The sequence below is a fragment of the Lissotriton helveticus genome, chromosome 3_1 (assembly GCF_964261635.1).
Source record: "Lissotriton helveticus chromosome 3_1, aLisHel1.1, whole genome shotgun sequence".
In the NCBI taxonomy this organism is placed as follows: Eukaryota; Metazoa; Chordata; class Amphibia; order Caudata; family Salamandridae; genus Lissotriton; species Lissotriton helveticus.
Window position 1 is genome coordinate 434,170,970 of NC_136061.1, and position 27,876 is coordinate 434,198,845.

A 27,876-nucleotide genomic window follows, 5' to 3' on the forward strand; every position below is an offset into this window, starting at 1 on the left:
CCTTCAGACCCAGGAGTGTGAAGAGAGACTTTCACGGCTCCTCGGACTAGACAGACTGGGGGGTGACCTACAGCTCTCAGCAGCTGCCGCACTTTCTACATCTCTCTGCTAGAGGGCTAACTGGACTTTGCTATTTAACTTATAGGGTTCTGTCGGGAGTCCCTGTGCCCTGTAAAAGTCAGTCTATGAGCGCGACGGGGGAGGAGCTGCTGGGTTTCCTGTCACATGCAGAATGGGTGGGACTTGTAAGATAGCTCCTCGATTTAAGCGCTAATTGGCAGAGATATCTGTGCAACCTGCAGGTCGCAGCTTCAGATCCTGTGATTGGCAGCTCAGGCCTACATCCTCGCGAGTACCATACTGTAACTGTCATTGGTAACAGGGACGTTTTTATCAGCAGTTAAGTACAGCGTGTTGATAATACGGATGCTTCGTTTCATTACAGAACAGGATTTAGGCACAGACATAATTCTAAAGCTCTGCAAATAGCTCTTAAATTTCCACCTGCAGAAAAGCCCCAAAGTGTAGGTCTTCCTCTGTGTATTTCAGGGAGGTCCACTCTGCTGTTCCCGACACCAGACGTAGTCTTTACAGACGACGCAACCCTGCTATCGGGCTCGAGGAGGAATTACAGGCTGTTGCTGAGGTTTGCACAACTGCTACTTTTCATGCCTAGCAGTGAGCTATTTACTGACATGTCTGCCTGACAATGCTTTCCCAGAAGTGTTACCTTTCAAAATGAAGTTTCTAAAGAGTAGTGGCCATGTTGGATCTGATGGGCGGGCCGCCTGCAGCAGTGTTGCTAATGGTTGAGTGTGGTGCCCGGGTTGTTTCTTAACCTCACTCTTCATTGCCAGAGGTGCATGCACAGCCCTTCTTCATTCTTCATCCCATGCTGTACCCTGACTGACCACTAGACAACACTGTTGCATCGCGCAATAAGAACAATCCACACCTTAATATACTTAGCAAAAAAGGTCACTTTTATTAAAACAGTCAAAACAGATAGTCCTTTTTACTTGAACTTGATAAGAGATAAAGAACACATTTTACGAAATTTTCTCAAACATTTTTTCCAAAAATATATATCCAAAACATTCCCAACAATACTTATCAATAAACCCCCCAATACTGTACAATCCCAACATTTTCTTTCTCTCCTCATTATATTTCCATAACCATTTTTCCCCCTACCCTCCCCCCACCCCCAGAGGGAAAGGTTAAGCCCGCTCTAGACTATCCAGACCCCCCCCCACAAAGCGCCTAAAAACCTATAAACAACGAAAGGATCACTGAAAACTGTTTTAAAGTGACAGGATTTTTTATTTTTAATTTAAAAAACAAAATAAATAAAAAACAAAATTAAAAAAGAGGGAAGGATGGGTGGGACAAACAACGACGCCACACTCCTCGAGACGCCCTTCCTAGTGATGTCATTCCCGCCCCCGGCTCCTAAAACTGCCTTCCTCTAATCCCGCCCCCAACCACCGCCTTGCCCACACGCGCCAGGTGGATTGTTCCACCGCGCGAAACCTCCCAGGGGGACACCGGCTCGTGCCGAGGTCCCCCTGGGTCCCATTTTCTTTACCCTCCAGAGTCGACTTTTAGGAGGTGGCGAAAAACTGGTTCGAGATTGAGTCTTCATAAATGTGTGCGGTTTCTTGATGTCTGTTCTTAGAATGATTTGATTCAAGGTGCCTTGTGTGTTGACATGTATATTAGAAAGGTGCACCGCCAATGAACTGTATGATTCAGGTTGTACTTTGTGTTGAGGTACGCGGCTGATAGGTGCCTCTCCATTAAGTGGATCGTTCAAGTCGCAATGTGTACACTTGCATGTTAGAAAGGAACCTCTCCAATGACTTGTATGGTAGAAAGATGGCTCTCCTCCTGTTTGTTTATAAAGGGCATCTGGGTTGACTTGCATGGTGGCGCTGACAGGACAAAAAGGCAGTAAAACGTCTTTGCCAATGTTCTAGAAACAAAATGTGTCACAACTGGGCCATATTAGCTAATGGCCTGCACTTTTATCCGAAGCCGCTTCGGAGAGATGGGTTGCACATGGTAACACAAATGTTTAGTCAAATAAACTAACCTCGTGGAAAGGCCTTCTCAGAAATATACACCCAAGGCATACAGGTTGATGCTGTGCACTGTAGGTACCTTCAGTAATTTTAAGTTATATTCCGCGCTTGGGCACGCAAATCTAAAAGATGGAGGCTTTTTGGATTTTCTTTGCCTCCTCTCTGAAATCTGTAACCAAGTATATTTCCAGCTCGTAATCCGCAGTCCATCACTTTCCACAGAGATGCGCGCAGAAGGCGGCGAGTGGTTTAAGAGACGTGTCTGTTTATTTGAGTGCAAGCTGTATATTTAATCCCAAAGTGCTTCGTCTAAATGCGCCTCTGGCCCTTGCATGCTTGGCATTTCACTCTTATTCCAATAACAGAGCACACCAAGTCCATTGGTCCACTCAAATCCACATAAATTCTTCTTTTTTTCGATATACATTCGTCAAGCGTTCTTTGCTTTTCTCAGAAATCCCTTCGCCCTGCTCTGCAAGGCCAGGAAGGATGAACTATCCTAGCAGAACAAAAATAAACCAAGCTGTTCCATGAAAACATCTTTCTCCTAGCACAGATTTACCCACGCTCTCTGTGGGCCTGTCACGCCACTCAGTGGGGCGTGCCTGTAGTTGGGGGGATGCTGTGTAAGGCGGAAAGTGAAAGGGTGAACTTTAGTGATCTGCTTGTACCCCGCTGCAGACCCACCACCAGATGGTGCGTTACTGACTCTGCCTATTCTTCTGAGAGTTCATGCCCCATGTTTCCTCACAGACCAGCCCGCCTCTTGCCTGCTAGGACAGAATGTGAGCCGGATGGGAGCTGTGGCTTAACGGTAGGACCAACCGGGCATGGGTTCCATGCCTTTGTTCTCCAGTTGATCATATGGTGTGATTCGTGGTGACATCCTTTATTTCCCAGTGCCAATATCTGCAAGACTGGTACACGAATGTCGGGTGTCCTTTGCAAAGTGACATTCTGCCACCCACCTCAGTTTGTAAAGATGCCTTATTTGTTGCGTCAAGGGATGTGAGGTGGGCAAGCTACTGAAGGCTTGAGCCAAGCTCAAGCTAGGTACCGGTCTCTGGTTCAGCTTGAGGTCTTCTTGGAATATCGAGGAAAAAACGAGAAGAGCCGCCATGTGACGTCTGCCATCCACCCGCTTACCTCAGCTACCATGCCCCCCATACCTCTCTCCCACAAGTCCCCCTCCACCACCCTAGCGTCTGAGGAGGTGCTTCTCAGCACTGCATCATGTTTATTCTTCAGATGGGCTGGTAGTGAAGTGCCTGAAGAGTGATGTGAAAGTGCTCTAATAGGGATGTTACCCCAATATTGTTTCTCCAAATACTTTCGCATTTCTCTGCTCAGTCTTAGTGGTCAGCCCGTCTGACATGTTACCGCAACCCAGGGGGTAACAGAAAACCAAAAAGCCCAGAGCGCAAACATGATAAAGGCAGCTAAGCCCTGCACTTTATTGTGCCATATGAACTCCATTGCCTCTTTGACAACGTTTTTTCGTTAATGTCTTCAATTCCATTCAGGGAAGCTGCTGAGCCTTTCCTGAAATCTAAAATGGGCGTCCTTGCTAAGCCATGGGAACAGGGATCCCTGCCTTCCCTTACTCTGTACTGTGTTTTAAAGAAAGTCTTTTTAATTCAACATGAATATAATCAGTGGCGGCTGGCACGGATCAGGGTGGTGGTGTGGAGGTAAATAAGAAATAACATTTCACTTACCTCCTATGTGTTCTCCCCATTGTGTCTCTCCTCCTTGTCCCTTCGGCCAGAACAGGAAGCACCCAGGCTCCCCTGAGCCAATCACAATGCTGCAATGCAGCGCTGTGATTGGTCTGAGCACCCTGGTTCGGCGCTCAGATGAGGACTGGTGCCTGGACATGTTTTCCACCCAGGCTCTAATGCAGGCAGCCGTCCAAACATGCATATGTACTTACGGAGTGAAAACTACTCCTCCCCTGGTCTGTCAGCAGAGCAGCCCCACCCGGCAAAGCTGCCCCAACAAGAAAAAATAAAATGAAAATAACATTGAACTATTACCATTTTATGTTCCTTACACTGCTGAAAAGCAATGAGGCAATGCTCCTCCGCCTTAGCAGAGGAGCCGCCACTGAATATAATATATGTATTTATTTATCACATTGTACTGAAGTAGCTCTTCAAAGGATTAAAGACAAGGCATTAACCTTTGATGTGAAGCAGGAGAGGCGAGGCGATACCATCTAGTGGATGAATTTCACAACTTGGAGCCTGGAAAGCTGGGATCAATCCTGGCTGCCCAATTTGATCTAATTGTGTCAGCAATGGCAATTACCTTATTTCACTGCTTCCTTTCTCTTTGTGATTATATTTGAAAGAACCTTGAAATCAGTAGAGTATGTGTGCTGTCTAAAATCCTCTCTTTTATATGTTGTTATAAATATTGCTCCATCTATATAGAACAACCTAGGCCACATATTGGGTACACGTGCCACTGATTTGCTTCTTGGTTATCTAATGGCATGGTTGTCATAGCGGCGGGCATGGCTATTTCTAACTTGATATTTCGAAACTATCTCTAATCATTATTAAACGATACACAATGCAGTAAAACAACAATTGTACTTAAGAGAAACATTTGTGCATGTTAAAATACACAGTTTCAAATTATGCAGCAACTTTATCACTTTTTACATGGCCTTTTTTTGCACAATTTACATGCCATATATGATGATGGCTCGGCCCCTGCTGTAGCTCTTGGACCATAGCCAGACCCTACGCAGTCCCTGTTAATTTGTTCCCTTGGCCACCTCTACAAGGGACACTGTAGTGTCCTGTGTAGGTCATGCAGTGGATAGCTGTCTAGTTTTGCCTGGCTGTACAACCAGCCCTGGGAGTGTTAGAAAGCCTTCCAGCTTTAAGATTTTCACTTTTCAGTGTACATTTTGAACAACGCGCACCCTCTGCCTTTGTGAGTTTGTTGTCCCTCGTTACTTTCTTCCTGTAAGTCTTTTTGGCATGAGGTCAGTGTGATTCCTGCAGCTCTAGGAGAGTGAGGGTACCGCGACCCCTATGAACGGTCCTGCTCTCGAGCCCAGCCCCATCATTTCCCTGGGTTGTTTCTTGATGAGGTGGTCATACAGGAACCGGAATGACGTCACTTCCTCTTCTTCTGTGGCGCTCGAACCGACGGTATCTTTCAGTTGACTGCCATAGGGTAAGGGGGGGGTTGATGTTTCCTTATCCGAGTGGACTTTCAAACCCATGAAGAGCTTTAAAAAACTCTTCCTGCAGAACATCGGCAACAACCAGCTACAATGATGGGTTTTAGGTCGGCAAAATCAAAACAACTTCTGCAAAAATGAACAGGAGGCTCTCCTGCTGCCAAAAATGCAGAAAAGGGATCCAAAATATTCTTGGGTTAAAAAAACATGTTTTTGAGATATTACTTGGCTCATCTTTTAAACGCTTCTGGCTCAAAAATGGACCCAATACGCTATGCATGCGACTTTTGATTAATAAAGCTTGTCATGATTGGATACAGCCTGGTCTACATGGACACTGAAGGTTTCCAGCAGGTTTCAGAGTTCCAGAAGAACAGCAGGGCTGAGACAGACACAAAAAAGGTCCAGTGAGGTCCCATACACAGCAGAACATCAGACCGTTAACAATGTAAGGCTGAAATTTATCTGTAATCACGTATATAAACTATTAGAAGGATTACAACAGGAAAGACCTACAAATATCACAAAGCACAAGCATGCAATGATCACTACATTTACAGAGTTGTGTAAGTGTGTGGGGTTCTTCCATTAAAGAATAGCTTGCTGCAGGACAGAGGGAAAACCACTCCAGTCATCTCTGATGATAACACACTGCAGTAAGACATATGCCCCATTCTACTCCTTGCACCTCTTCGCCGGACACCTGCTCACACATAGCTGTTTCATCTCAGAGTCACCGCCAACAGACAGTGTCTTGCGTTTGAGAGCTGAAGGATGAAAATGGCAGGAGACATGTTGAGCACCACTATAAAATGGATACCCAATGACTGCTTGCCATGGGATTCTTAGCAATCTTGCTATTCTTGCCGCCCTCCAATGTCTACATCTGTGTTCTCCTCGCTAAGAAGGACAGCATGCCTTTGTTTCTAGTTGTGAATGTATGTTTGTATTCACAAATCATTCCTATATCTTTTTCAAATGCTGGGCAAACCCATCAGGGGTATGAAGAGCTGTATAAATACCGCAATATAATATAGTGCAACACAGTATCCTATTTCCTCTTGTTCATAGCTCATTCCCTTCATTGCACGGCATTGCTGAGATATGTTCTTTATTGATCTCAATCACCTTTTTGTGGGGGGGTGGGTAAAATGGTGCTTAGCTTGCATATAAGACTATCCTTTAATAGGCTTTTTAAAACCTTATGTGTGGGGTGTTTATCGGTACCCCATGGCTTTGTCTGGCATGGGGTGAGTCCTGGCCTATCACCATATTATGGCTTGGGTACTGGGAGAGTGGCGGAGAGGAAGGCACCTCACGGGCGAACACCCTCAGGGAAAATTGGTCAGATGTTTACCAATACTTTGCCCGTTTCTCATCATCGGTTGCCATTCCTTTTCCAGTGAGCAAAACGTATCACAACACCAAAAGAAATTAGTGAGACAAATAATACAACCAACGGTGCAGAGAAAAAAGAAAAAAAAGCTCAGAGTATAGCTTCTTGACATAACACACAATACAGAGGGAAATTAAGATCAGCAGTCATACCAAATATACCACTTTATTACTGAGTAAGGTATGCACTTCTGAATTAAAAAGGCTGGCAGCTTGTTATCGCGTACCACTACCTGTAGTGTCATGTAGTATCATTCGTGCAGGTCTCGTAACGGGACCGAAAATCATCCCAGATTTTCGGTCCCGTTACGAGACCTGCACGAATGATACTACATTCTGCAGTAAGGCGGAGAATTGCGTGACCGGCTTTTACGAGCAAACATGGCTGGTATAGGTTTCCTGTTTTAAAGAAGTCCAAAGCTGGTGCAGTAACAGAGTGCTAACCCTGATGAATCTGCCATAAGACTACTGGGCAGTGAAACATGTTGGTTACAGGTAGTGGTACGCGATAACAAGCTGCCAGCCTTTTTAATTCAGAAGTGCATACCTTACTCAGTAATAAAGTGGTATAGTTGGTATGACTGCTGATCTTAATTTCACTCTGTATTGTGTGTTATGTCAAGAAGCTATACTCTGAGCTTTTTTTTTTTTTCTCTGCACCGTTGGTTGTATTATTTGTCTCACTAATTTCTTTTGGTGTTGTGATATGTTTTGCTCACTGGAAAAGGAATGGCAACCGATGATGAGAAAGGGGCAAAGTATTGGTAAACATCTGACCAATTTTCCCTGAGGGTGTTCGCCCGTGAGGTGCCTTCCTCTCCGCCACACATTTTTTCTTGTTCTCTTTTTCTTTTTTTTTCTTGTTTTTTTTTCTTTTTTTCTTTTTTTCTTGTTTTCATTATTTGTGTGTGGTTGTATGTAGTAGGGCTGACATAATAGGTTGTGTCGAGTTGAATACACACGGGAACCCCCTATTAGCAGCTGCAAATAGTGTTTAGGCATGGACAGTAGGGCATTAGAGACAATAGATACCCAGTCATATAGAGGGTAGATCTAGAATCTGACGATAGAAGATTCTGAGATAGGATGTTCTCATGCCCGTTAGATGACTACTAACTAAAGTCCTGGGTACAGGGATTTCTTGTGTTGGAATTTCATTGAGTGGAGGGCTTTCCCTTAGGTACCCGCCTTTTTCCCTCTAAGCTCCTCTTGTTGTTAGATACTGGGAGAGTGGGCCAAGGACACACTTATGGGTCCACTGATCTCTATGGGTACTGTAGACATCTAGCAATCACTTGGCTTAAATGCCCTCAAGAACCTCTGTGGACCCCTAGAGCCGAGGAGTTCCACCAAAGAAAGTAGCAGAACAGTAGCCGAACACTTCTGCTGACCACAGAATACAAACCTTGCCTCAAAGATTGCACCAAGAGATACTTTCCAATACTTAATACTTGAAAATATACAATGCCATTTCCACTCTAATTTCTCGTGTTATACAATCCTGAGGATTTTATTAAGAAGTTATTGTTGACCAATTAATAACCACGGCTGATCAATAATCTTTATTGCAAATGCAAAATTTGTGTTTACTATGTCTCATGCAACCTTCCTGGAATATGGAATATGGAGTGCCAACTTTTCGGGTTACCACAATATCACAACTGAAACATAAAGAAATTAAAAATTGAGGCGGTTAGTGGTATTGGCAAACAAGAAACAGGAACCATAAAAAAAAATCTGAGTAAAATATTTTGGGAATCATGGTTTTTACTCTACCCTGGCAGATAAACCTGAGTGTAACAAATTACAGTCTTGGACTGCCTCTATTTATTATTAAATTTCCAAAGTTGAGAAATTGAGCATAATCGAATTGGCTAATAGTAACTCAGTCAAAGATCTTTATTTGGCTGATTTCAAGTCATAAAACCACAGAATAAAACAAAACAATCATAAAACTACATAAAATTAGTACAAAACATAATTAAAACCTGATCAAATCCAATTCTTAGGGTCACAAAAGTTCATAACAGCTGAAACATTCTTCAAACCGCACCATAGAGGTTTCTGATCCTAATTGCACAACGAGTAACATTTTAAAATTCTACACAGAGATCCAACTCACACAGTTGCTGCAAATGAAACATCACTTCTCTTTGAGATCTGATTATGGATGAGCGGAGGATTGGTCTTTGGAAGCGCTCCTGAGGATGGGAATATAAATGACAAAATGGGGTAAAGTGCTTTGATAAGTCATCGCAAGGGCAATTTGGCAAAGATGTACGCCAATCGACTTCCTTGGGAAAGCAACTATTAAGTAAAGAAGGTTAAAACGCTGTAACTCTTGTTATTTGCAATGCTTAGAAATAGCAACATTTGAATTACCAAGAGCCACATAATAATGGATTCCTGTTGTTCTGCCCCAGGCCCTCTTTTTCACCTTTTCTCCCTCCCCACGCAGTGCTATGAAGCATCTCAGTGTCTTGGCATAAAGTACTATACAAAGAAACGACATGACATATCATTACCACAACTCTCCATATCAAATGCGGTCTGTGGTAGAGTGAAACGATGCCAAAACTAGTCAGAAGTGTGAAAGTACGTTGGGCTTTATTTTTTTATGTCAATGATGATCACTTTTAAGAACACCCCACAATGCAAAAAGTTTGAGATGGCATAGTTTTCTAAGAGTCAGATCTGTTGCTGCCTACTCTAGTACTCCGGGACAGTTGGTGAGTGTTGACTTGCATTGATTCAGATATACATAATGTACAAGAAATATATTCTTATGGACATTTGACTTGCATTCTTTCCCGTGCAGGTACGACTTCATTGAGATCCGGGATGGAGACAGCGAGACGGCGGAGACCCTCGGGAAGCACTGTGGGAACATCGCCCCGGCAGCCATCATCTCCTCAGGGCCTTCTCTCTACATCAGGTTCATCTCGGACTACGCCCGGCAGGGGGCCGGCTTCTCCCTACGCTACGAGCTCTTCAAGACAGGTCTGTGCCTCGTGCTTAGCTAACTATTGTCACTCTGTAGAGTAAATTAAGGACATAACATCGCTAGAGAAGGCAATAGTGGTTGCATATGTATGGCTAGAAAACCCGCATCAAAATGTTTGAGTGGACTTCAGAACTTGACCACAAGAGCTCATTTCTTTCACCACGCATTCATCTGCCACTCCTGTTGGGAGTTAACTGTACGCATTCTCCAATCAATGAATGAAGAAATAGGGACGTATTCATAAGTTTGGATTTATAGACTGAACAAATCCATGTCACATACACCAGGTTGTAAACCCATCATTCTTCACAAAGAGGATTACTTATCCAGTTTTGATTGACACTTTCCTGTACCCCAAAGCTGTCCCAGGTTTCCCCAGTCCTCTTCATATTTCAAAGCCTGTGATGCTCCACAAATGCTCAAATCCTATTCTTTTGTGGTATCCAGCTCTAACTATGTTGAGTCTGTCTTAGATCTGCAGATGCTCTCTCCAGAAATGCTGCCATGTCCAGTTCTAAGAGGCACAATCTGTGTTGGTAGTCAGTTTGTCCACGTTTTCCACCCGCACAAAGCACTCTGATGCCCCAGATCCATGTTCACGCTGACTAGAGTTTCTCCACCCCACACACACATACTTATGTAGGAGATGCATTTCCAGGTGGGCAGGGCAAGCAAGCAGCTCCTGGTCCTGACCATCCTCTGTCCTCATGTTTCATTATGAAGTCTTCCAAGTTGTCAAAGTTCTGGAGCGAGACAATGGCTGCCATATTTCCATCCTCAATATGACCGCTGTGAAAGATGGAGCTGTGTATGGGGCAGTTCGGAAGTCCTGGCACATAGGAAGCAGGGTTTCATCCTGAGAGCCGGTGCCTAAGAGACGAGAGTTTGTATTAATTATTTCAAGCCCGATATTTAGATTTAGAATTTGGGATTTTACAATTCTTAATCTCATTTGTCTTTCTTTGGAGTGCTGTTGACATTGCGCCTGACCATTCTTTTAGTCGAAACATAGAAATCTCTCCAGCGAGAAGAGGGCATAGCGTGGGCTATGGGAAAATGCACACCACTTCTAAGCTCAACAAATTGAATCCAGAAAAAGGGCAATATCATCGTTTCGTATAGTAGTTCCCTACTGTTTACCTTCCCAAGCCTCCTGGCTTCTTTATTTTGCTCTTTGACCGTGGGGGTCAGTGACACATTTTCAATAGTGGAGTTCAGATAGTCACAGGCAATTTGATTTTGTGGCCAGGAGTTTTCACAAGTGGCAGCGCTTCGGGATAGGTTGACTGTGTACTGCATCATCCCAATACAGGCCTCTGTCGGCCCAGTCACAACTCACAATAGGTTTGATGCGGCATTCTGACTTATGGTGGACATCATCATTGCTGCACATATCTGTCATGTCTGGGAGCAGGACTTTAGGTGGGATGAAAAAACTGGGTGGGGGGTCTCTCAAAGGTGCGTGGTAATGCAATTAGGGCGTGGCTTAAAAAACACATGCTAAAAATCTGTGCTTTGCATGGTATGCTGCCCCACTTGTAATTTGATGCTTCTGTCGTTGCATCCAGATATATAACACAACAAGTAACATCACACCTACAACAAGCCAGGACTATTGGCTTTGTCAATGGTTGTTAGTTGCATAAGATAAATAAGTAACAATTATGGCTTCGTTATATAGAATATTGTAAATTCTTCAATTCTGAAATGATGAGACTGTGAAAGAACTATAAAGAGTCTCTTTGAAGTTACATCAAAGAAAGTGAAGGCTGGAACTGCTGCAGAGTTAGGATTTGTTTTCATCCTCAGGGTTAGGGCAGAATTGGAGAGCCCGATAGGGACTTATCTCAGCACCTGCTATTTAGAGCACCGGCAGGAGCCGGCCCACTTAAAGCCCTGCTTGGAAGTCCTGCCTTTCACCAGAAAGGCCCACCTAAAAAGTCAGAACAGATATGACTAACTCCGTGTTCCTCCCTTGCCATGAAGCACTGGGGTTCACTACCAGGCGCTATTTGAGGGAGTCAGCGAGGAGCGTTGTTTAGGGTGTGCAAGACCCGGCGCCTCTGCCTCAGCTCTGAAAACAACTGTCCAGAATCCGTTGCAAACGATTGCCTGGAAAAGTGAAAGCTGTTTCCTTCATACCCCTCGAAAGGCTGATGCTGTCCAAATATTTGTGAGACGCGTGTTTGTGATGAGGAAACGGAGCGGCCATTACAAAATGTCAGCATTTGTGTGTAGGATAATGGGGATTTGGGGGGGTGGCCGACCAGCGGGAGGCTCGCCCCCCCGGGGAATTTTGGGGCACCAGGGGAGGGGGGGGGGGGTTAGGAAGATGTCCCTCGGGTCTCGCCGTAGCTGGCGTTTTTGGGCTGGTTTGGGCTGGTTGGGGGGTTTTGGGCTGCATTTGGGCTGGTTAAGTATTTAACCGGCCATTTCGTGTCACTGCACGCGGTTTGGGTGCAGTGACACAGCAGCCAGGATCGTTAGTTTTTTGTGTAGTGGTTGAAGTGTGGTAGAGGGATTAGACGGCGGTTCGTGATTTCAGCGGCGATTTGTGAAGGGCGGAGGCGGTGGCCGAAGTGTGCGCGTCGTGCGTGGTGTATTTGGTTGGTCTTGTGGTGGCGTAATGGCGGAGGGAGATGACCCGCGCGTGGCAGAGGCACTGCGGTTGTTGCGGGAGGCGGGCCGCATGGACATTTTGCGGCCCGGTGTTAAGGTAAGGCCGCAGCGGCGCGCTGCTGACGGCGCCGCTGCGGCTGTTGTGGCTTGCGATCCGCCGCGGCTGCGGCCGGCTGCGCGAGGAGGGAGGGGGGGCGGGGGCGCGAAGGGTAGTGCGGGAATGGCTGAGGCAGCGCCGCGGGGCAAGGCGAAGGGTGGAGCAAAGCGGACCGGGCGGAAGGGGAGGAAGCAGCCCCTGGTGTTTATGGAGGTGGTGGGGGGCGGGGCGGGGGCGGCCCGCGAGGCAGGCTTGGTCTTGGGGGGTCGGGGGTCGGAGGGGGTGAGTGGAGAAGTGCAGGCTGCCGTGCCGGGGGAGGGTGGGGGCGGGGGTGAGGGGGGGCGGGTGCCGGAGGTTCTGGGGGAGAGTGTGATCGGTGGGGGAGAGGGGGCGGGGGGCGGAGGGGGTCCGAGGCAGGGGGACTGCGGGGGGCGGCCAGATGGAGAGGGTGGGGGGGCGGCTTCACCACTATTGATTGAGGAGACTGACATGGAGGAGGAGGTGGGGGGAGGAGGGGGGGTGGACACAGAGCTGGACTGGGGCTCGTCTTCGACGGAGGAGGGGGGAGGCGAGGGGGGCCAGGGCGGTCCAGAGTTCGCAGGAGTGCGGGGGAGGGGCGGCGGGAGGGGTCGAGCGGAGTGGCGTGGCGGAGTGGGGGCGGTGGGGGAGGGGCGTGGGGGTGGCGGCGTGCCGGGGGGGAGGGGTGGGTCGGGCAGTGGCGGGGGAGTTAGTGGGGGGAAGGGGGGCGTGGTGGGGGGCGGAGTCGGGGAGGGGCGTGGGGTTGGCGGCGGGTCGGGCGGGAGGGGTAGGTCGGGTTGTGGAGGCGTAGGGGGAGACGACGAAGGGGCGGGGAGCAGCGGAGGGCAGTGGGCGGGTTACGGGGAGGGGGGGGGAGCGGGGAGGCAGCTTGGGGGGGGGGGCATGGGGTCCGGGCCGCGGGGGGAGTGCGGGCCCGAGTTGGGGCTACGGGGGATGGGGTGGGTCGGGGGGCTGGGAAGGGGGTTGGGAAATGGGGGGCGGTGGGGTCCCGTCGCGGCGGGGGGGCCATTCGGCGGGTTGGGGGAGGGGTGGGGCGATGGGGTGGGGGAGTGGGGGAGGGGGCGGTGCTTGGGGGGGGGGGATGAGCATGGTTTTTACCCTGGCATGCTGGACTCCACCTTTTTTCCTTGGCAGGAGCTGTTTGCGAGGCGCTCGGGGGAGCAGCATGCGGCTCCCACCCACCGAGTGGATGGGCCAGCTCTGTTTGGTGCGGACGGCTGTGCTCCAGCGAGGGACCTTATTCATGACCATGGCGACAGGAGGCGCGGTGCGTCTCCGCCAGCCCCGCCCCTAAGGGTCCTTACGGCCGCCGGGGGTAGGGGAACGAGGATGGAGTTACATGTCTCTGATACGAATGCGAGTGCGGAGGATGGAAGGGCGAGTGTGGACCTGTTGGAGTTGATGCGGGTGTGTCGGGAAAGAGCGGGTTTGAGCCGGCTGGAACCCCAAATGGGGGGCCGGAGTGGTGTGGTGCCGGCTATTGATGAGTCGGAGGAGGAAGGGGAGCTTCGGGAAGACGGGGGGGCTGGTAATGTTGTTGGAAGTGTATTGCAGGTGCCAGCAAGGCAGGAAGCGCCCAGAGTGACGGCCCCCTCAGATCCACTGGTTAGGCGGCGGGATCCAGCAAGGACGCCGACCTTGACGCCAGGTAAGACGAGTGATGGTGCGGGGGGTGCCAAGAGGCGTTGTGTGCAGGGTCGGGGGGCGAGGGGGAGGATGGGTGGCGGCTGGTGCGGGGTCGGTATGTGCAGGACGCGGGAGTTGGCACAGACGGCGCGCAGCCGGACGAGGGGGGATCCAGCGCGGGCGACGGGGCAGTGGCGGCGGGTGAAAAGGTGGCGGCGGGGGGAGGTAAGGAGAGTTGTGTGGTTCCGGTGCGGAAGTTGCCGTACATGGGGCTGACCAAGCCACTGGGTGCCCACCTTTCGGCGGCGACTAAGGAGAAGATTTGGAAGGGGGAATACATTGATATCCTGAAGCTGCTGCACAGGGAGTTGACGTCTAAGGAGGGGTCAAAGGAGGCAGAGCAGGAGCTGGCGCGGCGCCCGAAGGTGCCCTTGACGCTCGACAACTGGTCAGCGGCTTTCCTCATATACGCGAGCGTGTATTGCGAGAAGTTCCCAGATAGGTGCGTCGCGCTCTTTAAATACATGGATGTGGTGCGGAGGGCGCAGGTGACCTATGGCGGATATGCGCGGTCACACTACGATGAGGAGTTCCGGGCGCGCATGGCGGGGGACCCGGATGCGCAATGGGGGGAGCTGGATTCGGACCTTTATCAGCAGACGATGGGAGGGGCCAAGTTTGGCCGCACCATCTACACAGCAAGCGGTTTGCCGCTTGCTTCCCCTCCCTTTGCGGCTCGCCCCACCCGAGGGGGGGTGGGTCAGGGAGCTTCGAGCAGCCAGACCGCAGTCGGAGCCTGCTGGGACTTTAATAAGGGGGCCTGCGGGCGTGCGGCATGCCGTTTCCGGCACGAATGCTCGTCGGGTGGACGGAACCACCCAGTGCTGCGTTGTTGGGGGACCGGGGGCCCTCCGGGACAGCTGCCCGTACAGGGAGGTGCTCTTGCCAGAGGGGGTCAGGGTGGGGGGAGGGGAGGGGGCAGAGGGGGGGGAGCCGGGGCTCTGGGCAAAGGCTCGTACGCCGGTTAGGATCGAGCGGATGGAGCCCTGGTTGGCGGCGTATCCGCGGGCGGAGGATGCTGCAGTGTTGCGTCGGGGTTTCCGGGATGGTTTTCGGCTGGGGTACGGGGGCCCTCGGATTGCTCGCTGGGCGGACAATCTGAAATCGGTGAACGCACACACGGGTGTGGTGAGGGAGAAATTGTTCAAGGAGGTCAGGGAGGGCCGGATGGCGGGCCCCTTCGCGGTGCCGCCGCTGCTGGGACTAATCATTTCACCCATCGGGGTGGTGCCCAAGAAGGAGGAGGGGCAGTTCAGACTGATACAGCACTTGTCCTGGCCGGAGGGGGAGTCGGTAAATGCCTACATTTCGGCGGAATTGGCGTCGGTGACTTACTCGTCGGTGGACGTGGCGCGGCGGCTTGTTGCGACGGCAGGGCGGGGCGCGCTGATGGCGAAATGCGACGTAAAGTCGGCCTTCCGGCTCCTTCCGGTGCACCCGGCGGATCACCAGTTGCTGGGGATCCAGTTCCAAGGTCTCATCTTTGTGGATAAGGCGCTGCCGATGGGGTGCTCCATTTCATGCGCGCTGTTTGAGCGTTTTAGCTCATTTCTGCAGTGGGTCTTTTCCAGGCGCACAGGCTCGGAGTCAGTGACGCACTATCTGGATGACTTTTTCCTGGTGGGGCGGCCCGGTGCGGAGGACTGTCAGCGGCTGCTGGATGGTTTGGCCGGGTTGATGGGGGAATTTGGGGTTCCCTTGGCGCCAGAGAAGACGTGCGGTCCCAGTACGGTGTTGTCCTTTCTCGGTATCGAGCTCGACTCGGTCGCCATGGAAGCACGCCTACCGGAGGATAAGAGGGCTGCAATGTTGGTTTTGGTGGATGGAGTGTTGTCTAGGAGGAAGGTGACAGGGCGGGAGGTGCAGGTGTTGTTGGGGCATTTGAATTTTGCTTGCCGCGTGGTACGGGCGGGCCGAACGTTTTGCCGACGGTTGGGTTTAGCGTTGTCCGGTTTGCCTTTGCCCCATCACCATGTGCGCCTTTCCGCGGGTATGAAGGAGGATCTGCGCATGTGGCGGGCGTTCCTGGAGAGGTTCAATGGGGTGCCAATGGCGCCGGCGGAGGACTGGGAGTGGGATGTCACCATGTACTCGGATGCGGCGGGCGTCGGCGGCTTCGGTCTGTATTGGGACGGAAGGTGGTGTGCGGAGCAGTGGCCGGCGCATTGGCAGGCAGGCGGGAGGAGCATCGCGTTCTTGGAGTTGTTCCCGTTGGTGGTGGCGGTTACCGTGTGGGCAGGGGCGTTGGCGCACAAGCGCGTGTTATTTCGAGTGGACAACATGGCTGTTGTGCAGGTGGTGAACAGGCAGTCGGCGCGGGACGCACAGGTGCTGAAGTTGATGAGGGTTTTTGTGCTGCGCTGCTTGGAGAATGACATACTGTTCCAGGCGCGCCACGTGCCGGGCGTGGACAATGACATTGCCGATGCTTTGTCTCGTTCACAGTGGGAGAGGTTCCATGGGCTAGCCACGACAGCGGAGGAAGCCAGGACACCGGTGCCGGAGGACATGTGGTCGGTGGGCGAGGCCGGGTCTTTCAGCTGGTGAAAGGGTCAGTTGCTGTGTCTACGTGGAAGGCTTACGAGCTGGCATGGGAGGAATTCCTGCGGTCAGGTGCGGTGAGGCAATGGGACGGGTGGCGGCGCGAGGATCAGGTGGTAAGGTTCATGCTGGCGCTCATGGATAAGGGTTTGTCGCGGGTGTCGATTGCGGGCAAATTGTCGGCGGTGGCATTCATGGGCAAGATGTGGTGGGGGCATTCCCCGTCGGCAGGTGAACTAGGAACCCGGCTGCTGGAAGGGTGGGCGAGAGAAAAGGGTGCGAAGGTGCGGCTGCGCCGTCCGATCACGGTGGATTTGCTGGAAGGGGTAATTGGTGCGCTGCCGCGGGTGTGCAGGGATGAAGGTGAGATGGTGCGGTTTTCTACCTTGATGTCCTGGCTTTTCTTCGGGGCCTTTCGTGTGTCGGAGTTGCTGGGCGCGAACGGGAGGCGGGGGGTGTTGTGGGGGGACGTGGAGGTGCGAGATCGGGAGGTGGCGGTGCGTTTGCGACGCTCGAAGACGGACCAGCGAGGGGTCGGGACCTGGGTGGTACTGGGGCCGGGCGGTCGGGAGGGGGTGTGCCCGGCGGAGTGGGGTAGAAGGTTGATGGCAGGCGGAGGCGAGTCGGAGAGGGAGGTTTTGGACGTGGGGAGAGGGACGGTGTGACGGCGTCTCAGGCTTTGTGGGTTCTGCGGCGCGCCCTGCGGTACATGGGTGAGGACCCTATGGCGTTCGGGACGCACTCCTTCCGGATCGGGGCGGCGACGGAGGCAGCGCGGAGGGGTTGGGGCAAGGAAGAGATACAGAGGGTGGGGCGGTGGAGGTCGGATTGTTACCGGACGTATGTGCGGTTGCGGGAGGTTGAGGGGTTGTAGGTATAGCTGTGTTGCCCGATTCTGACTTGTGTGTCTTTACAGGTGCTGTGGCGGGGCCGGCAGTGGCTGTTCTGAATGTATATATTGTGGGACATTCATTCATCAAGAGGGCAGAACAGGCGGAGTGGGACAGTCATCGGACACTCAATTTGGGATTGGACGTGGGGTTGTACCGTTGTCATTGGAGAGGGAAAGGGGGTAGGCGTTGGCACGAGTTGTTGCCTTTGTTGAACACGGTGGTGAGAGGGGGAGTGTGCCCAGATGTGGTGTTGATTCATCTGGGCGAGAATGATTTGGTGCAGTGCAAGGGGTTGGCGCTGCTCAAACAGATGAAGAGGGACCTGAGGGAAATTAAGAGGCAGTGGGCGGGCTGCCATATTATCTGGTCTGAGTTTGTTCCCAGGCGGGTGTGGAGAGGGGCGGAGCGCCCGGGGGCCATTGAAAGGGCCCGAAGGAAGATTAACCGGGAGATGCGGGTATTCTGTGCCAGGGAGGGGGTGGGGCGGATGGAGCACCCGGAATTGCGGTATGGCGCAATTTACTTTTTCCGGGAGGATGGGGTTCACCTGTCCAGGTATGGCATGGAATTGTATATAATACAGATGAAGGAGGCGTTGGATGCGGCTTTGGGGGTGCTCAGGTATCCCAGGAGGCAGGAGTCCTAAGGGGGGGTCGAAATTCGTATCGAATTTCGAGTGGCGCTTTCCTAAGGAGATAGGGTGGTTTTGCGGGAGGCCTGGGACTGTATGGTAGACGGGGGTGAGGTCATGGAGGTCACTGTGGCAGTCAGTAGAGGGGTAGGTTGTGAGCGGACGTGTGGTATGACAGTGCAATGTTGGGATTAAACTTTAGGGGTGGGGGTGCGGGGTTGTTAGGAAGTTGTTATTTAGTGAGCAGTAGTTTTGTTCGGCACAGGCCAGGCGGGAAATGTTTTAAGTGCACCTGATTCCAATAAAAAGCGGCCTTTTTCACACACAATTGGGGTCTGTGTCAATTCTTCCTCCCCCCCCCTCACCTACTGGTGTGCCCCAATGGGGATTTGGGGGGGTGGCCGACCAGCGGGAGGCTCGCCCCCCCGGGGAATTTTGGGGCACCAGGGGAGGGGGGGGGGGGTTAGGAAGATGTCCCTCGGGTCTCGCCGTAGCTGGCGTTTTTGGGCTGGTTTGGGCTGGTTGGGGGGTTTTGGGCTGCATTTGGGCTGGTTAAGTATTTAACCGGCCATTTCGTGTCACTGCACGCGGTTTGGGTGCAGTGACACAGCAGCCAGGATCGTTAGTTTTTTGTGTCCCTCCCTCCCTCCCTTTATTTGGCTGTCCTTCTGGGTGGGGGGGGGGGGGGTGTGGTCCTGGTATGAGGTGCTTTGTTGGGTGAGGGTGCACTGGTTTAGGGTCCAAGTTGTGTTGTCGCTGGAACAGGTGTGTTGCTGGAGGCGCTTTCCTAAGGAGATAGGGTGGTTTTGCGGGAGGCCTGGGACTGTATGGTAGACGGGGGTGAGGTCATGGAGGTCACTGTGGCAGTCAGTAGAGGGGTAGGTTGTGAGCGGACGTGTGGTATGACAGTGCAATGTTGGGATTAAACTTTAGGGGTGGGGGTGCGGGGTTGTTAGGAAGTTGTTATTTAGTGAGCAGTAGTTTTGTTCGGCACAGGCCAGGCGGGAAATGTTTTAAGTGCACCTGATTCCAATAAAAAGCGGCCTTTTTCACACACAATTGGGGTCTGTGTCAATTCTTCCTCCCCCCCCCTCACCTACTGGTGTGCCCCAAAGCGCGCGGGAGGGAGGGGAGCGGAGCGCGAGCGCCTGGGAGCCGGCGAATGTGAGAACAATTATTTACAATCACTGCAGGTCCGCGTCCAAAAGGGAAACAAGCCCGAGGCATTTCCGTTCTGACAGATGTTTAAATAAACATCAATAATGCGCGTGCGGGAGTAGGGCGAGCGCAAACAGGCGGAGCCAAACGAATAGGTCTGAGTTGTGTATACTAAATGCATAGACACACAACAGTCAAGCACACACACCAAAAGAGCAACATACCGCAGGAACAAATGCACACAGGAACGAACTCACCAAACACTTCCGGGGTGCAAACCCACACGTCCAGGCACAGAGTGCAGCACACATCCAAACACTGATGTATATAGACCAACATGCATGGTGCTAATCATGAACAGGGAGCACTACGGACACATGTATGATGATCACCAGGCCTACACGAATCAATGTATAGAGGCCACCATGCACTCATTCACCAATGCACATAGTATACAGAAATGTGGGTCCTCATACCGCCGACATGCAGTTCCAGATGCACACAGTACGCAGCATGAATCTGTTCTAGATTCACAAGCTCGTCATTACTCTGCCATCAATGGATGAGCCCTGAAAAGCATTTTGTTGTTGTGAATCTACATTTGGGAGAATCACAATAACCAGAGTCAGTATGAGTCATGTTGACGGAAACCCAAAATCCACAATGGCCAACAACTTAGCCGCCAACTTCAGAATTTTTAGGTAACTTTTCTAAATCCATTCACATCGAACTACACATAAACGACAACACATAGAAAACACACAGACCCACATACAGACCAACACTACAAACATATATTCAGGCCACACAGAAACAGGCAAATGTAGACACCGGCGGTCTTGATAGACAGAGACAGACAAATGGATAGTGCATTTGAGAAAGTGAAATTCACGCTCCACAGCCATTTACTATACAGCTCTTCAGCGGAGAAACAAGAGGAGTGCCAATGATCATTCCTCACGTGGCCCCTCCTTGGAGACAACTTTTTTACTAGGAGATAGAGGACTTTAGTCTCCTTGCCCATTCAATCCTTGCAACCGTTGGAAGGGCAGACTGGGGTGACAATCCATCCGTTACGCCATTGGTATAGTCATATATGTAAAGGAGAAACTAGCAGGCCCGGTGACCCATGCCACCCCGCGCCTTGATGTGACCGGCGATTGACCTGCTCTTTTGGTTGTCTCCAGTTCTCAGTCTTTGCTGTCTACTCAGAGCCTCTTGCGTGTCTGGCTTTTGTTCACAACTCCTAGAAGGACTGCCGGCGCTTCAACACCCTCCGCTTCCAGAGCTGAGCGCTGTATTTCAATGTCTAAAGAAATCTTTACTCAGACCTGAGTAGATGGAAGGGTCATCGTAAGTTGTTCCTGTTGAAAGGTGGTAGCAACGAATACAGCAAAGTATGCACGTTGTTATAATAATAGCAACAACAACAGTAATAATAAGAATAATAATGAAGATAATAACAATAGTAGTAATAATAACAATTGTAGTAATAATAAAAAATAGTAATAATAACAGTAGTAATAATATTTATTAAGCATATTGATGGCTTTGGTGAATTTGTGGCATGTGCCTGCACACGGTATTATTTGTCACTTCTCTAGCAGATTGGCTCGCTTTAGTGAACATATCCGTGCTCTCCCCATCATCGGTATTATCAATAGCCCTGCACAATGCACCACAAGCCTCCTGGGCTTTGGGCTGGACTGGACGGTTCCATCTTCCATTTGCAATAAAGCTGCAAAGACAGATGGGTCCTGTGTGCATATGGGGTGCCTTCTCTGCTTTGGTTCTTGGCTCATGCCACTAGTGAACAGTAGAATCCGGTGGACAATGTCAGGGAAAAACCAACAATAGCCAACAGTGTGTTCGATACACCGAGAAGCACAGGCGCTCAACGAGGAAGGGGTATTGATGGGTTGTTGATGGTTCTCGACTAGTATCTCAATGGTTCTAACAGCTGGTAATGCTGGGGTCCAAGGATAAAGCACATGGTCATTGCTGGGATTGTGCCACTGCATAAGATGTGTCTCTGGGCACTGCTGTGCTAGCCACCAGATCAGATGATGACATTTTCTGCCAGCCAGCGCTACAGATTTATGAAATACCTCTTTTGAAATGAGACATTGTCTCTAAGTAGAACCACATGAAGGTTAAGGCGCAACCTGCTTCAGGAGCCTCACAACCAGACATCCCTGCTTTCTAACATCACTTTATTGGCTTCGTTGTGTTTCTGAAGCATCCCTGGGGGCTCCGCTTCCCAGCGAACACCTGCTTTATCGAATATAACTCTACATTTCCACCATGTTTCTAGTGCGCGCGTGATTCTACTCACAAATTCAACCGGCTTTTTTCTCTAAAAAAAAAAAAAGGAAAAACTCAATGAAATACATCCAGTTGCAGCCTCTGGTGCCCGGAGACCTGTATTTGGCTGTTTTTTTCACTCCTTGCTTTCTATCCATCTTTGTGCAGCTGGGCCGAGGCCAACGCGATTCGGCCCTGCCTCATTCCAACGGAGAGAGCTGATTTTTCAGTTGCTCTGTCGCTAATTGGGACTAATAGCTGCCTTCCAATATTGCTTAATCAATTCTAGCTATTGGGTAATACTAGTAATTGTATGATTATCTCGAGCTGTTGTTTCTGCCGCTGCTGTCAGCGGAATTTAATAAGCAGCTTCGTTGGCGCAGCAGGAGGACGCGGAGCAGCTGTACAAGAGCCAACGACTGGTGTGTTAGGGACCACGAGGACTCATCACAGGAACATGCAGTCACACATGTCTTTGTGTACAGAGATGGGGGTAGCAAAAGCCAATAGAGTGGGGCAGATGCAAGGTCAGTGAAGGACTTACTGAGTGAATGGGAAAGTGGATAAATGCATGCATAAGTGGACGACTGACACTGTAAGTGAGTGAGGGTGCATGTGTTATTAAGAGGGTTTATGAGCTACACAGGGATGTGAGTGCAAATGTGGGTGGCAGAGCGACTGACTGAGTTAAAGTGGTTGAATGACACTGTTGCATGTTGTGACTAGTATAAACTATGGCCTGAACTGGCCTTCGCAGACCTTCAAAAATGTTTCACCATGTGAGAGAGGTGTATGACCTTGGAGGAGGTGGGACCTCTGAAGGGGGTGGGGGTTCAGTCCATCAGCCAGCCTCCAATGGATATTTAGGGGTGTATGGCCATGGAGAGCCTGGTGGTGAGGCTTTCTTCCTGGCACTACACGAGCACCTCTTTCGATCAACCAATCTCTTCATTAGAACAATACTATAGCTTCTGAGGCAGCTGCTGAGGTCCTGGGGAAGTTACAAGACTAGCGGTGAACATCTTCTGAGCAGAACTTCCTTGTCTGAGCTGGAAGCCCATTTTGTCTATGGGTTGCAGCTGCCTTTCATCATTTGATATTGGTTGTTCGCCATGTGACCGTGTGAAGGGAGTCAATATTGTGATCACGCGGTTGCGCCATCTGCGTTGGTGGCATGCTGTAAGTGCATAAGGCAAACATGAAGGGACAGTGAATCTAAAATGACTCGTGTGTAAAACGCTGTTCCATTTGTTTCAAGTCTAGGGCTATGAGGACGGAAGCAGAGGGGGTACCTTGCCCTCCCCCTTCATAACCCTCCTCCCCCATCCTCCATCTTCTGAACTGGAAGCTGCAAATTGTGTTTTTGAATTGTCTGGCCTCTCCCCGGGACAGTTTCAATAGAAGTCCATTCATGAATAGGAGTGACACTAGCTGCCCCTCCCCCAGCCCTCAGGCACCTTGGATCTCTTAGAAGAAAGCAGGCCTGGGCACAATGCACCACACTGTTGGAGTCAGCAGTAAATAAGTGGCAACATTGTCTGGTCTGGTGACAGTGGGGAAGCCTTTGCTGGAGGACTAAAATAGCCAGCGTTGCTGGATCAGCCAGGCCGGGACAGTGAGGCGGGAGTGTGCTCTGGAGCCTTTTCAACTGATCCAGCCCTCTCCTTCCTCCTCCCTGGAAGGAAAGAATAATGAACAGGGCTGAGGTGGGCGTCCATTTGCCCCACTACCATCATCCAATGATCAGGAGCTTCCGAGTGGGAGAGATGTTGTGATACAAACACCTACAGAGCGCTAAAGCCCACTGGGGCAACCAAGCACGCGAGTGTAGGCCTGCGGCCGCTGTGTGGTCGCTGTGGTGTGTGGTAAATACATTCCTGGGGCTTCATCAGGCCCTGCGTCTAAGAGGCTGGGTTGAGTGACAGAGGAGGATGGAAAGGAATCTTAGGACACACTCTCCACAATTCCACTAAGCCGTCGATGGTAGTATTTTTGGCTCCGTGCGTGAGGTGACATTGTGTTGTCTCACATCACAAGCGCATGCCTTGTTACGTGATATCCCTGTACCCTGTCCTGATATCCAACATGGTATTTGCACTATTTAATACATGAAATGCCTACTGAGGTCGAGTGCGGAGAGGGGAGAAGGACAATGTGTACAGAAAACTTTGTGGCTTTGGTTCCATGCTTGAAAATTGACGCTCTACAAATATGTCTGCATGTTTGCAAACCGACTGTGAGACTAAATGAACCAGTTCCATTTAGTGAGGCTAAAAGGCACACAAATCAATTCATATAATTATGGCAATTAAAAGCTTCGGAGTTCGTCAAAATTGGAATCATCAGATAATGTGGGTGATTCAAGTTCGAGCAGATTTGCTTTTTCGTTGGTACTGTCATTCACATTAAAGTTTAGGCTGTCATGCTGGGTAGTGCTGGTAATGCCTTGTTAAAATATAGCATCCCTGGCTAGGAAGGGCAGGTTGTGTATGATTGCAAATTGGTCAATTCTACAGACAATACTCTTTATATCCCATCAGATGTGCAGCAGACCTGCTTATTAACGTTGATATTAGCCCACTAATGGTACAGCATCCTTTGTAAGAAGTTAAAATACTGTTATATGAAAGTGCAGGCACTCAAAGGTAAACTCTGTCTCTCTAAAAGTCGATTTTCCATTGTATTAAAATGACTTCTTTCAGCTGTATTCTGGCATCTGGTGCTCTAAAGATTTGTGAGGTTAACATCAGTATTTGAAGTGTACGCATTTTCTCCACTGTGGATGTTCACGGCCACTCACAGGAAATCTACACTTAGTGAGAACGGCTTCCAATGTTATCATCATGGCTGGTCTGCTGGCCTGTAAAGCACTTATTTTCGTAACCAGGGAACATGGGCGCCACTGTATGATCACTTCTGTTTAAACATATTTGGACGCTCTCGCATCAGAGTTGCGAAGGATGCCAAGAAGCCACTGCTGAGCTGCTGGGGCAGGGAAGAGCTCCTGGTAGCAGTCACTCTAGGGCCCCAGGGAGCCTTCAGCACATGGGAGCAGAGCAAGGCTGGTCCATTTACAAACAGTCAAGCCAATGTAAATAAGGAGCCATATCCCTGCTAGAAAAGTATCCATAGGCTTCTCATGTACCCAAGACCAAGTCTTATCTTCTCCAACTTTTAACAAAGATGTACCCGCCCATACTACCTTTAAGACCACAGCTTAGTCCTCAACCTATTGGCCATCTTAGGGTTCTTGGTGAAAGGACCCACGGTATTCCATCACAAATATATGGTTCCTGTTGCTCAACTTGAAGTTTCCACCCCTTTCCTTCATTCGTTAGTGATCCTCCAACAGCGACTGCGGCTTATCCACCATAAAAGCAGGCCACACATTATTTGGGTGAGAAAACGTTTGCAAGTTTATTGATCCTAGTGATACACAAGCAGAGTTAATGAAGACAGCTCTGTAGCAAGAATAGGGCAAATTATGGTTGTAGGAAACAAATCTCCTGTTGTGTTGAAAATCATCCCTGAGGCAACCAACAGCAAAACATGGAACTATCAAAGGCAATAACCATGATATTATAGATAGTTATTTGTTTTCTCTATAGCATTAAAGAAGTTTCGATTGAACCCTTCAACATTATTTGATTATTGGAAGTTACGGAGAGTGGGCAAGAGCAAATGGGAACAAGTGAGGTAGATGTGGTAATGTTGCTCATGCAGAGCATTAGCAAACCTCACCCGATACTGCACATAGCAGGTCATAAAAACTCAATATAAATCAGCTTTTCTGTTTTATTTGCTGTTGTTTTCTTTTACTATGTACAATGTATATTTTCTAGGACTGATCCATAGTCCGGTTATTGTCTTTAAACTTCTTGGCTTTTTTTCCCAAAAATTAAGTGGAGAAGGAGGTGAAAATAATGTAAAAATCAATAAAACAAAAAATAACTTGGAGAACTACACTGCTCTTTTCTCTTTTTATGATGGCGAAGAACTGCTTCGTTTTTATTATTTTTGATGTGAAGCTCTTATTTTGCCCCTCAGGATCCGAAGACTGCTCTAGAAACTTCAGAGGCTCCAATGGCACCATCGAGTCACCCGGGTTCCCCGACAAGTACCCGCACAACCTAGAATGCACCTTCACCATCCTGGCCAAGCCTAAGCAGGAGATCGTCCTTCAGTTTCTTACCTTCGACCTGGAGCACGACCCTCTGCAGGGCGGCGAGGGTGACTGCAAGTACGACTGGCTGGACATCTGGGACGGCATTCCGACAGGTAAGTGAATGTTCATTCTGGTATCTATGCTCAATCATTGCGTTCGCTTGTTTAGATGCACTCTTGAAGCTGCTTACTTAGTGAGATGAGGCTCAGGAAGATAAAATGATTTGTACAGTTCGATTAAATTGGAAAGCTGGAAATCAGGGGACCTTATGGATTACTCGTTTTTTTGTCCCTTGCAAAGGTTGGTCTCCAAAAAGTGCCAGCATTCTCAAGGGAGAAAAGCTAAAGTCCAATGTATCAAAGTGATATTATGAGTGACAAATGTCTTTGTGACCCATGGTGTCAACATTACAATTCTTTTATGATCATAAATAAAAGTGGCAGCAAAGGGCTATTCCTTCTTCCTTGCGCTTCTCAAGGAAATGTATCAACATTTATGATCTCATCGGCACTTGCAAAGGAAAGACAGGTTACAGACTGCGATTGTCACTCAGCAACCGTTGGCTTAGGGAAGCTGTCCATGGCGGACAGATGGCACTGAGCGATTGACAGCTGAAGAATGAGGAGCAGCGATTGGACTGGTGGACCTCTGCATCCCCCCATGTTCTTTTCACCTTCTGTAACGTGCCACCTTTTTATGTATTGCAACACTTGTCACAGATAATAGCACTTTGATCATGTGTATGCATAGGCAGGTTTCTGCCGCGCCTAGCTGGCTTCCATCTGTTCATCTGCAGCCAGATCCAAAGTTTCACAGAAAGAATTCTCCCTATTTTAGACAAAACAAAAAAATTTGTGAAAAATGAAAACAAAATATGCATAACTTAGAAAATTTGCATGAAGTGTCGATGTTTATCCTTCACATGAAACCTGATTTTAATTAAAAACTATCTAGAGTTGTCTTTATGGGATTGAACAACTCTCAGTCAGAAGAACTGTATTCTCCCAGCATGTAGATGGACATGTCCAGAGGTCTCCTATACGATTAAAAGCTTAGAATTAGAGGATGGAAAGAATGTAATTCATTCAACTCTCCTACAAAAATATCATCTTATAAAACTACCTTTCAGCCATTCTGTGTCAATAAAATAACGAAACAGCATTTCTCTTGATTCACAATGGTCACTATTCTCATTTTTCTTACAGTGGGACCTCTGATTGGCCGGTACTGTGGCACCAAGACACCATCAGAGATCCGATCTTCTACTGGCATCCTCTCACTCTCCTTCCACACTGACATGGCTGTGGCAAAAGATGGATTCTCCGCCCGTTACTATTTGACATCTCAGGAGACACCGGAGGGTAAGTGGCTGTTTCTTAACGCGGGCAAGGAGACTAACTTCTTGTTGTCTCCACCGTATTCTATGGCAGTGCAAATTTAATTTAATTTTTTTATTTACCAAATTAATTTAGAACTGGTTTCTTGCATATCCACTGACTTTCTTCCTTATATTGCTATTTTTTTCACCATCTTTTAGGTCATTGTTTTCACGTTAACCAGGGTGAGCGGCTGTGTGCATATGAATTAATGTGAGAATTCGACATGATTCTTTTTTGGGCAAAAAGTTTAATGCTAATTACAAAGAGGTCTGAAGAGGGATTACCTCTTAATGTGAAGGAATTGTGCTAATTTTCCTCTACACAGGAAATAAACATTGGCATGAAGCGTAGCTCTTGGTCTGGAACAAAGAGCAATCACAGCTGCAAAGAATGTGCACCTCATGTCATTTGAGAGATTAAGCATTTCTCAACAAAGTGCCACACCATAATGCAGCCCAAGACCCACAGACCGTGCCACTTTTTACTTGAGATATCTCATTGGTTTAATGTATCTACCAAATAAATATCCTGATGGGTGTACTCCTGCTTTCATGCATATGGATCTGATAAAACTAGTACCATTGAGTGCTTAGAAAAAAGTTGTAAAGACAGAGACCACCAAACCTTAGTGTGCCAAGTGCTGAATATGCCTAGGCCTACGAGCTGCGCCTGGTGCGGAGGG

The 27,876-nt window shown here is 49.3% G+C and overlaps 1 protein-coding gene across 3 annotated transcripts in view; it reads left to right on the forward strand.

Moving 5' to 3' along the window:
• The window catches only part of NRP2 (neuropilin 2), a 187,092-nt gene that overhangs the window by 66,589 nt on the left and 92,627 nt on the right, over window positions 1-27,876 (forward strand). For all 3 annotated transcript variants that reach the window (XM_078680291.1, XM_078680292.1, XM_078680294.1), the window contains exons 3-5: window positions 9,497-9,678; window positions 25,698-25,928; window positions 27,021-27,176. In XM_078680291.1, the coding sequence (XP_078536417.1) occupies window positions 9,497-9,678; window positions 25,698-25,928; window positions 27,021-27,176 (569 nt within the window). The remainder of the gene's footprint in view (window positions 1-9,496; window positions 9,679-25,697; window positions 25,929-27,020; window positions 27,177-27,876) is intronic.